The sequence below is a fragment of the Phoenix dactylifera genome, chromosome 9 (genome assembly GCF_051530095.1).
Source record: "Phoenix dactylifera cultivar Ajwa chromosome 9, Ajwa_hap1_PhDact_Kaust_v1.1, whole genome shotgun sequence".
NCBI classification, from domain to species: domain Eukaryota; kingdom Viridiplantae; phylum Streptophyta; class Magnoliopsida; order Arecales; family Arecaceae; genus Phoenix; species Phoenix dactylifera.
In genome coordinates, this window is record NC_143198.1 from 18938247 (window position 1) to 18951673 (window position 13427).

At 39.4% G+C, this 13427-nt stretch overlaps 1 protein-coding gene across 6 annotated transcripts; it reads right to left on the reverse strand.

Annotated features, from left to right (window-relative positions):
- Positions 1–884: 884 nt before the first annotated feature.
- Positions 885–8909, reverse strand: LOC103695891 (uncharacterized). Of its 6 annotated transcripts, none has more exons than XM_088704334.2 (8): positions 8560–8899; positions 6252–8189; positions 5762–5922; positions 3053–3124; positions 2897–2944; positions 1444–1628; positions 1245–1353; positions 885–1153 (listed from the first exon to the last, which is right to left on the reverse strand). In XM_088704334.2, the coding sequence occupies exons 2-8, from the start codon at positions 6327–6329 to the stop codon at positions 1009–1011; spliced, it is 798 nt and encodes a 265-aa protein (XP_088560460.1). In that variant the 5' UTR covers positions 6330–8189; positions 8560–8899; the 3' UTR covers positions 885–1008. The 6 variants fall into 6 exon arrangements, 3 of the variants coding, with proteins under 3 accessions (XP_088560460.1, XP_088560458.1, XP_088560459.1); XM_088704332.2 differs by having other exon boundaries at positions 2897–2974; XM_088704333.2 differs by having other exon boundaries at positions 2897–2974; positions 6252–6926; positions 8560–8696.
- Positions 8910–13427: the final 4518 nt, after the last annotated feature.

A 13427-nucleotide genomic window follows, 5' to 3' on the forward strand; every position in this document is an offset into this window, starting at 1 on the left:
CGAATATCTAAAATTTTAGGTGGAATAAAAATTATAATTCTTTCTACTTCTCAAGGTATAATGACAGATCGAGAAGCTCGACTAGACACATCGGCCACCATCTTGGCCCAAAATGAAATGCCCGTTCATAATATAACCATCCTCCTCTATGAAGAGCATTAAACACCTGTTCTATCCTAGCTTTGAGACAATCAGGGAAAAATCTCCTGCTAGGATAGGACTTCTACCTTTAATTTAATAGAAGTATCGAGTGGATAAAATCTTTAATAGTTGTACCATGTGCAGGGATGCAAATTTCGCCCTTAAGAAGATTTGGATGGTTAGAAGTATGTGGGAAAGTTAACCCTGTTATGTAGCAATTGTTGACTAGCCTCTTCCATCAAAGGAAAAAAAAAGCTTAAAAAGCACAGCAGTCCAGACTCATGGTTTTTGATGATGATGATTGACCATTCTGCTGCTGTCTGTTTCTAAAAATACCAATTGGCTACTGTCAAGTAACAAAGAATGAATAGCCTACAATATGAAAGGGCATTCTTTTGACATGATCTTACCAAATTAAGAGAGCAGTTCGGCAAGTTTGTGAAGTCTCATGTTAGTACAAGAGACCTGCATTTGATCCTGCCCTCATTCTGATATTTTGCTGAGTTTCCATGCATTCTAGTTCTTTCAGAAAATAGGAAAATGAAAACCTTACCAAATACTCACGACATCTAAAATGACCTAGAGAACCTCAAGTTTATGCACAGGTCCATTACTTCACTTCACAAAAGCTGCATTATAATGCTTCATCACACAAATTTGAACTGCTTTGGAGGTTAAAGAAAGAGGGAGGTATTATCTAATTCAATTTAGCCCAAATAATGTTTCAGTTGAAACTCAATCAGTAAACAGAGAAAAAAGTTTGCTATTATAGTGTTTCCAAGTATAGCTGCCAGAGAAAAGAGACAAAGTATATAAATGGATGTCTTATTTACAATTTGCTTTGCCAAGATTCTGCCTCATGATTCTTCAACTTAATCTAGGCAGGTTATAACTCATATTCATCAAGTCTACAAGACTACAACATTGACTTGGTACTTTCAAAAAAGAGAAAAGGAATACCAGCTTTAGCACAGCTGTACCATGAGAAAACATCTCCCAGGTTGAAGACAAGCTGTAAACACAATAAAGGGGAAAAATTAAAAAAAAAAAACAGTGAAGAAATCAATATAAACAAGTGATCCAGTCAATCGAGTAAATGGGACCCGCTCTCGGCAGGACTTCGAGACTGATCATGCGCATGATGATGCTTGATCATTTGCACATCCCGTGTTAGGTGAGTCTTTGCCCTATTAGCATATAGTGCTTCCCTTGCTGCAGGACGGAGACAAAATTGAGACGAGTGTACTGAAGAAGTCATGCAAAGTTTTGCCCTATTAAACTCTGTATGTCCTAGCTTCTTACCAGCAGCAATCTTCTGAGCTCCAAGGATGTTCTGCCTCCGTTTCCACCAGCATGCTAAACAGCCTAGTACCAGTAAAAATGCAACCAAAGCCTCAAATGCGATGCCAACCTTAGCAGAGACAGATGGATAGGGCCCACATGTTCGTAACCCAGGAATTCCACATAGACCTCCATTACCAGTAAAGCTGCACATGCCACAGTAAATAACTCGAATATGTACAGAATACTATTGTCATGTTGAAGAAGCATACAGACTAGAAGCAATAAGTAATGTGCACAACTTTGTGGGAGTAATTTTAGTACTGATCCATGTAATCAATATAGAACCAGATTAATAGCAGGATAATTAATTACGTTGTAATAGAGAGTTCAACTGCACATGTGGAATACATGCAATTATCTAAATCAATCACAGTATATGAGATTAGAGTGGATTTTTACGAATGACTACTCACAAAGTTTTATTATTCATGAGAGAAAAGGGCTTCGATGGAGGGTACATTCAATGCATTTTTTAGTGTAACAGATTTGTGATGATACATGAACATAGAGAGTTATACAGGGTGTCACCTCTCATGAAGGGCTGTTGAATCTTTGAGAAATATGAGAGGTTTGGTGAAGGGCTAAATGGTAGACAATAGACATGTAAGATTATAAAATTTGGGGCTTTGATGATGTGGAATCTATCTTTGCATGTTTTTGTTATTGTTACTTCCTTTCTGATGCACTCTCATTAGTCTCTAATAGGAATGTTTTTATGAGAAAGACCTTAGGAGAGTATATCTATCAAACGGGGAAGCACAGAGATTGCAGACCTTCATAATTTTTGAACTGGACCACAGGAGAGAGATCGATTGCAGACCTTCATAATTTTTTTAAACTAGACAACAGGAGAGATCATGGCAGTCAGCTCACACCTACATTGATCAATGAGAACCAATCCAAACTGAACTTGAGGTGTTAAGATCTCTCTCATCTTCAAGGTCAGTCAACAGGCAGTCTAAGTGCATATTGTTGGAAGAACATTAATACAATATTTGGCATATCTACCTGATGTCAGTATTTTCAGCTCATCAAAATCTGATAAACTAAATAAAGGAAATAATAACCAATTTAACAAATTCAACTTGCTAAGTCATAATTGTTTTACATAATTGTCGATCCGTACGATCTGAATGAAAGGTCATTGTCTATATGCAACTTGTATCATTACCAAAATCTCACCTTTACATAAAATGACTACAAACAACTTAGACTAAGACGAAGACAGACTAAGCAAGCGATCCTCAAGATTGGAGTTATTTTTGGCTAAAGTTCAATGTAAAGTTGGTTACTAAATAGTATTTAACTACATTTGTGGCATAACAGTCCACTGTCATATTTCATTGTGCATCTTAAACATGATTTAGATGGGCAGAAGCCAAAAGCTATTGTCATAAGAACAAGATCTTACTTGAAACTAGCCCTATGAAGAGGTCTTCCTCCAAGACTGGCTGGAACTCTTCCAGATAGAAAATTTCCATTGAAATTCCTAAAAACAACTGGTTAGTTTTCTATTCAATCCAGTACCACATCCAAAAGAATCATATTATTCAGCATTTCTCCTTACAATATCAGCAATGAAGTCAGCTGGCCAAGGCTTTCCAGAATTGAGCAATTTAGTTGGTTGTATAAGAGGTCTCTGTAAAGCAATTTTGTAGATAGTTAATACTTACACATAAGATTTTGCTTTGTTTTGATGTGTAAAGGCTTGGATAGCAATGAAAGTAAAATTCAACAATAAAAAGTAATTGAAATAGCTCTGCAACAGGCTCATGCATCCTATAATTCCAATTACATGAATTTAATATTCTCTAAGTCTAAATAGATATATACCAAGAGTTAGTGGTGATCCAGTTTTGAGGTTATTAATAGGAACTCTTGAGAATTATAAAACTGGCAACCAGTTTGACCAAAAAAATGAAAAATGGGAGCAGCAAACATGAGATATTCTTGATCAAGAATTGCCGAGCCCAAATTATAGACAGGCCATCATATCATGCTGAGTATTTAAACATTTAAATATCTAAAACCTAATATTGTAAAAAGTATAGATATTGTGCATTAAACAATGTGAGGTGTTTATATGCATGTGAATGTGTGGAACTTTAAAGAGATAGAAACATACATGTGCACACCAATGTACAAGCATTTGATGGTACCAATTCCCAACCAAAAGGACTTTGATAACACATCTTCCAATTATCCAAATCAATGAGACATTTGAGTAGCAATTCCGAAGGTTGGCATTTGATTCACAACAACTCAAGACTATTATCTTGCGTGACGTTACAAAACAAGGTGTCCCATTTCTCCATATCTGTTTGATTTCTCTTCATTCAAATTAACTTAAGTCATGTTTTCTTAATTCAAAATAAACAAGGAAATTAGCGAAATTACAACATAAGATATCTCGTACCTTCCTCCAAGGGACATCCTAATGGCATTTTACAGCTATTACTGGGAGCCTCTAAATGATTTAAATAGGAATTATATATACCAATAATGGTATGCCATAGGTCACGAAGCGTTCTACATCAGCATTCTTTTCGATGTTGATCATAGTTGAATCCAGCATCCAAAGACTCATGTGCGTAGACAGGCCATGGCCAGTGAAGATACCAAATGAATAATATAACCTTACCTAACAATACTACAGTAAGTATTGTGATACCTGAGCTGGCAGTGGTGATTCATGTTTAGAATGACATTCTAGAGTACTTAGAGTGCAGGAGACAGCATCTGGAGGGACATTACCAAAATACAAGCTTCCCATAATATCAATATAAAATGTATAATATTAACAACATTTCGGAGCACTTCTCTTGTGTTTACAACTGCACTCCTCATAAGCCTAGACCTATTTTACACAAAATAAGTGAAGAGCAATAGCAAAAAGGGAGAGTACATGTATAATGCAAACACCTCAGCATGGACATTTAGTTGAGGTTGTGATGCTCACTTCTACAAATATACTAAACCTAATCTTAGCATACAAGTGTATACACACTGATAACCCTGCGCATAGAATGAACGCATACACATATGATCACATAGATAACCATTAAGCCCTAGTATGGTGTCTTGCAAAGAGGGTCTTTCATTTGTAACTGAATGGAAATGGCTCCACACCTCAACAATTACATCGATTCCAACACTTGCTCCTAAAGTTTCCAATAGTAGATAAGCAACCTCTAATTTGTCAGCTACTGAACGGAACAATTTTAAGGGCTGTATATGATACTTTTTGATGCACTTTCTTTTCAGCAACAAAAACATATGGTCCATTTCTAGAAAATAGAACATTTGATCCAAAATTCCAAACCTTGTTTGGTTTTATTATTTTGGCTAGCAAACTAATACTTCAAGCCCTGTTAAGCCCATCAATACTGCTTTTTACCAATAAGAAAAGACAAGAATGTAAAGAAGGAATACGTAGGCATACTAAACAATTTTAAGGTTGAGAAAGTACAGTCCATCTATAACCCATTGGCCAGTTTTACTGTTAAATTGGCAATCCACTTCGCTCCAAGGATGTTGTTGGGGAACACATGGGTCACCGTTACAGCCAAAACAAAGAGCAACCCCCAGTGAGATCTTCAAATTTTGCAAAGCTCTAACTATGCAGGCCATTTTGAAATGAATTGGACACAATTTAACAAAAATAATGAATCATATAAAACCTACAAAAAGCATCAAAGATGAAATAAACAACACGCGATAAAAAGGCACCTAGACAACATTTTTATTCACCTTCGCTAACCCAGAAATAGAAGGCAATAAATCAGCTTCAGCCTCAACAAAACATCCAACAAATGGAGCAAGGTATATAACAAACACTTGTGAAGGTGTTTCCCTGCCACCATTGTTTCAGCATAGCAACCATAAATTGTGGCAGGAACCACGCATAACAGATGTAACCATTCATTACATTCACTTAAAATGACAATGGGCAGCCGTTGTTAGAAATGCCTCCAATAGTTCACAACAATAGGAAAAGGAGAAAAACAGTTAATTGCAGTTCAGAATGATCAGTGCAACTTAGAGGCTTTCTGGTTTATATAAAATAGCCAAGCACGAATGTTAAATCTAACCTGATAAAGCATTTAATTTTTACATTTGTCAAGGGACACCAAAATGTTCCCAACTAATATTCATCCTCGTGGTGTGCTCTAATTATTTAGAAACTTTTCTTGTCCAATCAAGTGTTTTTAACAAATATCTAGCACAACTATATTAACATGAATTTAGGATAGTATCTGAAAAGTGGGATCAGAACCCTATCTGAGATGGTTCCTTTTCACGAATTTCCTGTGCAAGTCCCTGGCACAATTTTTTATCTTCATTTGTAGGTTGGTCTGCACTATTATTAGGATGGCACCAGCATAACAAGTCCATTTCAAATCCCAGTCCAAACATAGACCAATGACCTTCAAATTCCTAGTAACAGTCAGAAGGAACATATTCAAATAGTAACTAATTAGAAAATCAACAAGTTTCATGCATGGTGCTGAATGTCTACTTCATGAAAATGTGGCAAAACATAGAACTGAATTGAAAAAAAACAAAACATCAAAAAATAACTCTGCATAACTTTTAGGTCAGAATTACATGCCAAAGAAAGATATCTAAAAGAACAAGCATGATGAGATGCTCATGCACTAAATTTATGTACAAGCACCGTTATCCTCATATGGGAGGCAATGCATAAAATCTGTCAAATCAATGCAAAAAATAAGCTAATTTCTGCACAAGTATGGCACACCTACCTTCTTCTGCCACAGTTTTTTGCTCTGCTGTGATAATCTCAAAGGCCTCAATTGCATTGATGATAACGTGACGTCCATTTTCAGGGCGCAAGGTTATTGTTAGGCTCCTCCGTTCACAGAAACAGTTTTGTTCAGCACAAGAGCTGTATAACGTTCCTCAATCATGAGAATAATGTCAATATATTTAAATGCAACATCACCATTTACAAGTACATCAAAGACCCTCTCTCCAATTCTTTTTATTCTGGCATCGATTTCAGCAAAGTGAAGCCAAATTGAATATATTTTGTTGATCCACCTCCATTCGAAATGATAAATCAGGCCGCCTATCTGTGCTCACAACTGCTGACTGATAAAGCTTTTCTCAGTAGAAGTTCGGCGAAATTGATGCTTGGGCAATTTTATTATCTGTTGATATAGATTGATTGGAGCCTGCTGCAAAAGATGACATTCCTAACCAAAATCTGTCACCACCCAAATGGTTGCCATTATAATCTTCATCAAGTGCTGGCTTCCCCGAACCACAAGTCAATCTTTTAGCTGTTCTAAGTACTGTTTCCTTATCCCATGAGGGACCAAAATAATATGCTCTGTCATCAACCTGAAGAATTTCGATCGAAAGGATGGATGGATCTGCATGACCAGTGCTCTGAAAACAAGCCAATACAGATGTATCTGTAACAAAAACTAGAGCTTCAGCAAATGATTGGTCATCATTTTGCTCCAACCTGACCTCAGAGAACAAATTTGGGTTCCCTCAACTGATATATCGAAAAGAGGCTCCCTCTCAAGATTATCTTTAACAAGAGCAAAGAAAAATCTCACTGCATAGTGCCCACGAGGAATGTACTCTATGTTATAGCAATTCTCGGGCCATCAGAGAGAGGAAAATATCTAAGAATTCGTTTGGTTCGCGGGGAGAATTTTTTCTTACCAAAATATTTTTTCTAGAAAGTTGATTCCTAGAAAAATGATGCTTAGAAAAATAGTTTTGGCATGTTTAGTTGACCATAGAAAAACGGTACATTCTAGAGTGACTTATGTTTGGTCGAGCATCTACTTTCTAAGAAAAAAGTTATGTAGCACGTCTATTATACTCTTAATAAAGAAAAATGTCTTATCCATGAATTTTGATGGCTTAAGGGTAGTTCTGAAAAAAAATCTCAATTTTCAAACAGTGGAAAAATAGCTTTCCCATGTCCCGCATGGGTTTTTCTTTTTCATGAAACATTAAAATCTTATTATCATGGAAATACTACATTTCCATCTCTCTCCTTTGAAAACTCTAACCAAACAAGAGATCTTTTTTTTGTTTTTTCTTTGACCATACTTTCTCTAAGGACTCGTTTGGTTTGCTGGAAAAGGAGAGAAACCGTGATCAATGAAAAAACGAAAAAAGACCTATTATTTAATTGGAGTTTTCAAAAAAGAGAGATGAGAAAGTAGTATTCTCATGAGAATAAGATTCTCATATTTTATGAAAAAAAATCCATAAGAGACATGCAAAAGCTACTTTTCCACCGGTTGAAAATTTGGATCCTTTTTTTCCAAAACTATTCTTCAGCCATCAAAATCCATGGATAAAGTATTTACCTTTATTAAGAGTATAATAGATATTTCACATACCTTTTCTAGAAAAGTAAATTCTCAACCAAATATAAGATACTCTGAAACGTACCACTTTTCTATAGCTAAACAAGCATGCCTAACTATTTTCACAGGCATCATATTCCCAGGAATTCTAGAAAAAATATTCCAGCAAGAAAAAATTCTTCCCATGAACCAAACCAGTTTTAAGCGGAGGGGTGATGAAATGTGGATGTGCTGCATTTCCAAGTCTTCCTCCAGTATAACCGAAGTCATGATACCATAAGGCATTTGTAGGCTGTGTTCAAACATTCTCACGAGCTACACAACTTATGACAATCGCAAACGGTTCTGCAACGAAAAAATCAGACTAAATCCCAATCTAATCTAAGAGGAAATATATGCTGCTGTTGAACGCATCAAAATTCTTTATACTAAATATAATATGAAAACAATTTTATCCACATCTCAAAGCAATAGGAGACGGCATGGCGCAGAAAAAGATTTTGGGGCACAAGCAAGAAGAACGGGGGAAGAAGGGAGGAAGCAAGTTCCTTCAAATCCACGAGGAGGAGAAAAAATTTCTCGTTATGGGAGTCAACGCAGCAGCAATTTTGGGCAGAATTCACATTAGGGCTAAACGTAGAAGGTTCAAAACACCCATCTCATCTACTTCTAAATCTAGCAAAGAAAATACCAAGAAAAGTAAAGTAAGGTTTACCTTTTCTGGTAGCTGCCCAAACGCAAAGAATAGTGGCCGATGGAGTGATCAGAGTAGAAGAAGCTGGAGAAATCCCGAGCATTCTGCTGTTCTCCTTCCAAGCCCTTCTAAGTCCCCTCTCTCTCAAAGCATTGCTAAACCCTAACCATCACCTTTATCTCTCTTTCTCTGGGTATTCATTGCCCCACATCTGGCTTGAGATCGGTCAAGTAATGAATCAGTTGTTGGGATATCAGTTATGATGAAAGGGATATCTAAAGAATTTGTTTTTAAAATCATAATATCTTGGGGCCAGCGGGTCTGAAACCGAGTGGAGTTGTAAGTTTAACCCTTTTCCTTTGGATTTGAGTAGGAGCAGGTGAGAGATCCGTTTTCGGGGAAGACATCACCCGGTCCCTCCGTGGACCGGGCTATAATCTTCAATCCGTGATTACCCAAACTTTTAACATCCGGTCTAATTTTTAAGGTTTTTATAGCATCCAGTCCTTGCCCACTTTCTTTAATTCTAAAATAACCAATATATCCTTCTCATTTGATTACCTCTCCCTCTCAACAGCCTTTACAACACTAGGGAGCGTTTGGTATGAGGTGATCGTCGCAGAATCAAAGATGATGTGGGTGGAGGTAATAAGACCACCGGTTTGGTTGCACCACGATGATCCTACGTGGCGGTGATCCTAAATCACCTCCACTCCTCAAATCACCGCTCAACTCGGTGATGGAATATCCATCATTGAGGTCGGAAATCCAAGATCACCCTAGGGCAGTGATCTTGGGTTGAAAGTTAAAGACAAAAATACTCCTCAATTTAATAGAAAAATTGATATATCAATATACTATCAATATATTAAGTGAATGTTTTATATATATATATATATATATAATTATAATATTATGTTGATATTATATATTATATTAATGATATATATTATATTATAATATATTACTAATCATATTATTATCCTATTATTATTGAAGGATAATCTTAAATTATAGTAGAAATATATTATTATATTTTATATTTATATAATGAAAATATTTAATATATTACTCCTATTTACCTTATTTTCCTAATCAAAATAATTATTAGTATTAAAAAATCTATTATAAGTGTAAATAAAAATAATAATTCTATAATGAAAAATAACATATTTTTATAAGATTAATAATTTATAGGAGTAATAAATATATTTTTATAGAATATATTAATAATTATATATTGATAAATATATTAATATTTTATTATAATATATTTTATATGATTAATAAATATATGATAAGGGCTACTAAAAGTAGAATATGTGACAAAATTATGGAGCTATTATAGTAATTAGCATATTGACTTATATTTTTAATTCATGAGAATTAAAAACACAAAAAATCCATCTAAGATATATCAGGGGTATTTATGGTATTATGTGGTTGGTGATCTTGGATCCCCATATCATACTAAACAAGTTACTCATGGATATCCGGAAATTTTTAATCACTGGACTATGGCCTACTAAACACATTGATCTTAGATAACTGGAGATCAAATCACTCCAGCATTCGGATCACCGGGGATCTTAGATCACCGTGGTGATCCTGTGGGGCTACCAAACGCCCCCTAGCAAACGAGTGAGCCCACCTCCAGCTCCACAGACTTGTCACCAACATTATGTCTCCAACTTCATGAACTTGCCACTAACATGAACCAAAATTTGCTGCATAATACCGACCCATGTCGGTGTCATACTAGCACAATATTGATAAGTACGGTACAAATTTTTCTTGACATACTAAGTATCAATACGCTAATAGTAATGTTATCCATACTGTTGCAGGAAATTGGACCCGGGGGCGACTGTCGGCTGAGGAGGAGGAGCTCCGGCGCGAGAATGGCAGGAAGCGGTTCGTCGGCGAGCGGCGTCCTCCGGTAGACCTACAAAAAGCCGGTGGCCGGGTTTTCCGGCGCCGGCCCTCCGATACTTAAGTCAGAGGGGGGCTTAATTTTGGAGAAGGAGAGGGACTGTATGTAGAAGTCGAAAAACCCCCCTGGGAGGAAGAAGTTTTCCTTTTTATAGGGGGAGTGGCAGGGTTACCTGTGATGTGACTGGGTGAATTAATGGGTTATCGTCATGATTGGACGTGGGCGTGTGAAGTAATGAGTTACCGTGGATGGCCCGTTCCCATCATGGGAGGAGATGGTGCGTAGTGCAGTCCATTTTTAGGAATGGTGAGGCGTTGACAATCGTAGTAGGGTATGGTCCCTGGTTGATATATCGTGGCGTAGCCAGCAAATAAAGCATGGTGCGGCGAGGCCGTTGCAGGGCATGGCCGCAGTATGTAGACGATGAGGTCAGCCTTCTGAGGTTAGTTCGGCCTTCTGTGCTCGGCCTTCTGAGCTCGGCAGTCTTCTGAGCTCGGCCTTCTGGTCTCGGCCTTCTGAGCTCCGCAGCCTTCTGAGCTTGGCCTTCTGAGGTCGACAACCTTCTGTGCTCGGCCTTCTGAGCTTGGCCTTCTGGTCTCGGCCTTCTGAGCTCGGCCTGGATGATCTCGGCAGCCTTCTATGCTCGGCTTTCTGAGCTCGACAGCCTTCTGAGCTCGGCAGCCTTCTATGCTTGGCCTTCTGGTCTCGGCCTTCTGAGCTCGGCCTGGATGAGCTCGACAGCCTTCTGAGCTCGGCAGCCTTTTGAGCTCGGCCTTCTGGGCTCGACAGCCTTCTGTGCTTGGCCTTCGGAGCTCGGCAGCCTTCTGAGCTCGGCAGCCTTGTGAGCTCAACTTTCTAAGCTCGGCAGCCTTCTGTGCTCGGCCTTCTGAGCTCGGCAGCCTTGTGAGCTCGGCCTTCTGTGCTCGGCCTTCTGAGCTTGGCCTTCTGTGCTCGGCCTTCTGAGCTCGGCAGCCTTGTGAGCTCGGCCTTCGGAGCTCGGTAGCCTTCTGAGCTCGGCAGCCTGCATGAGCTCGGCCTTGCTCTCGGATTTGGGTGCCTTAATTGTATTTGTGGGGTGGTCCATTTTTCCCCCCAACACTACTCCCCGACTTCCGAGTTCGAGCTGCTTTTTGGCTCGGGCGAAGGAAGTAGTTCAGTCGTCGATCATCCTGTAATATAGCCAAATATATATGGAGATGTACGTGCCAAGTAGGGTGTACCTCTCATGCAGTTGGAGTTAAGTGCTTCAGGTCGACTCAGCAGCCTTCTGTAGCTTGTGGTCGACTCAGCAGGGTGCCCCCACTCAGATCGGGGCATGTTGTCATAGGAGGCGTCGAATGGCGTTGAAGGGCATCGAACGGCATTGACATGGCATCGTGTGGAGTGATTGATTAAAACCCCTATTTGATTTTGATGAGCTCAAAGCATTTGAGTATATCTTATGTTTACTAATGAATTCAATTAAGTGTTTCAGTGAAAATCGTGTCTAAGTGTTTCTAGACTTGGTTCAAGATATTTTGGATAAGGCATGAAGTCAGTTTGAACCAAAGTCTGAGACTCAAGTCGACTCCAGGATATTACGAGTCGACTCCAAGCGTATCAGAATCACTGGCACGGGCTCGAGTCGACTCCAGACCAGTACGAGTCGACTCCGACTGAGAACAGACAGACGAACAGAAAGCATCAACTTAAAACCTGTCAGCGAGTCGACTCCTGAAGTGCGCGAGTCGACTCCGATGCTTACCGAGTCGACTCCGGAGTAATATGAGTCGACTCCAAGAAGCTACAGACAGAAAAGTCAGAGAGCGTTATTTCGACCCTGAGATTCGAGTCGACTCCTGTGGAACGCGAGTCGACTCCGATGGTTGGCAGGTCGACTCCAAAGAAAGCGAGAGTCGACTCTCAGTGGTACACAAAGAAAAAGTCAGAGAGGAGTTTTCAGACTCTGAGATTCGAGTCGACTCCCGCAATACACGAGTCGACTCTGAGACAGCGCGACACCAAAAAGGCAGAAGGCCATATTTCGGAAACTGAGAGCCGAGCGACTCCAGAGAAGTTCGAGTCGACTCCAAGACTGGACGAGCCAAAAGACAGAAGATCGGGAGTTCGGGCTCTGAGCGCCGAGTCGACTCCCAGGATTATCGAGTCGACTCGAGTGGGCCAAGTTGAAAATTGGCTCCGTGGATTTCATGAGATGAGCCGACTCCGAAAATGCCAAGTCAGCTCTAGAAGTTGGCGAGTCGACTCCGGGTCAAGACGAGTCGACTCCCAGTCGAAGAGGCCACTTTAATTCAAATTCGGAACAGTTGCCGAGTCGACTCCAAAAAAGCATTAGTCGACTCCCGCTACAGCCGAGTCGACTCCTGATCGCGCGAGTCGACTCCGACCCCCCAACGGACATATTGTCAGGTTGTGCAGAGTGTGCAGAACGGGCAGAAAAAGGTGTCTAACGGCTAGTTTCCGTGGGGGATGGTTTAAATAGCCACAAAGGACTGTAGCAAGGCAGAGAACTACCATTCCATTCAAAGAGATCAAGCTTTCATTCTCTGCAAGTTGGTTTTCAACGAAAAGAGGGAAGAGCGGCATTAACTCCATCCAACTTCCTCTTCCCAGCATTTAAAGAAGCCTCCTCCTGCATTCAAGTCGACCAGACATTCAAGAGGAGACCCGAATCTCAAGAAGCCCTACTCAACTCCAACTCAAACGTGTTTGAGGGCTTCTAACCTCTCTTCAGTTTATATTGTTATTTATCTGCTTTTGAGAAGCTTTGTTTTCTGTTTGTCCCTTTTATTTACATCTTGTCTTTGCTTGGTTCAATCGGGGGATTGAATCAAGGGTGTAGAGGTTGGTTGGTGAGCCGAGTGTAAAACCAACGTGTAAGGGTTCGATTGTGATCCCGGAAAAACAATCGGGGTTGGTTCTAGTCGGTGAGCCTGGGAAAACCGACCGAGTTCGT

Excerpts from the sequence above, each read along its gene's own strand:
- LOC103695891 (XM_088704332.2), bottom strand. The coding sequence starts at position 6,329 with ATGGACGTCACGTTATCATCAATGCAATTGAGGCCTTTGAGATTATCA. Across the intron at positions 1,354-1,443 it reads AGCTCAGAAGATTGCTGCTG|CAAGGGAAGCACTATATGCT; the intron begins GTAAGAAGCTAG and ends TCCGTCCTGCAG. Across the intron at positions 1,154-1,244 it reads CGAAGTCCTGCCGAGAGCGG|CTTGTCTTCAACCTGGGAGA; the intron begins GTCCCATTTACT and ends TTGTGTTTACAG.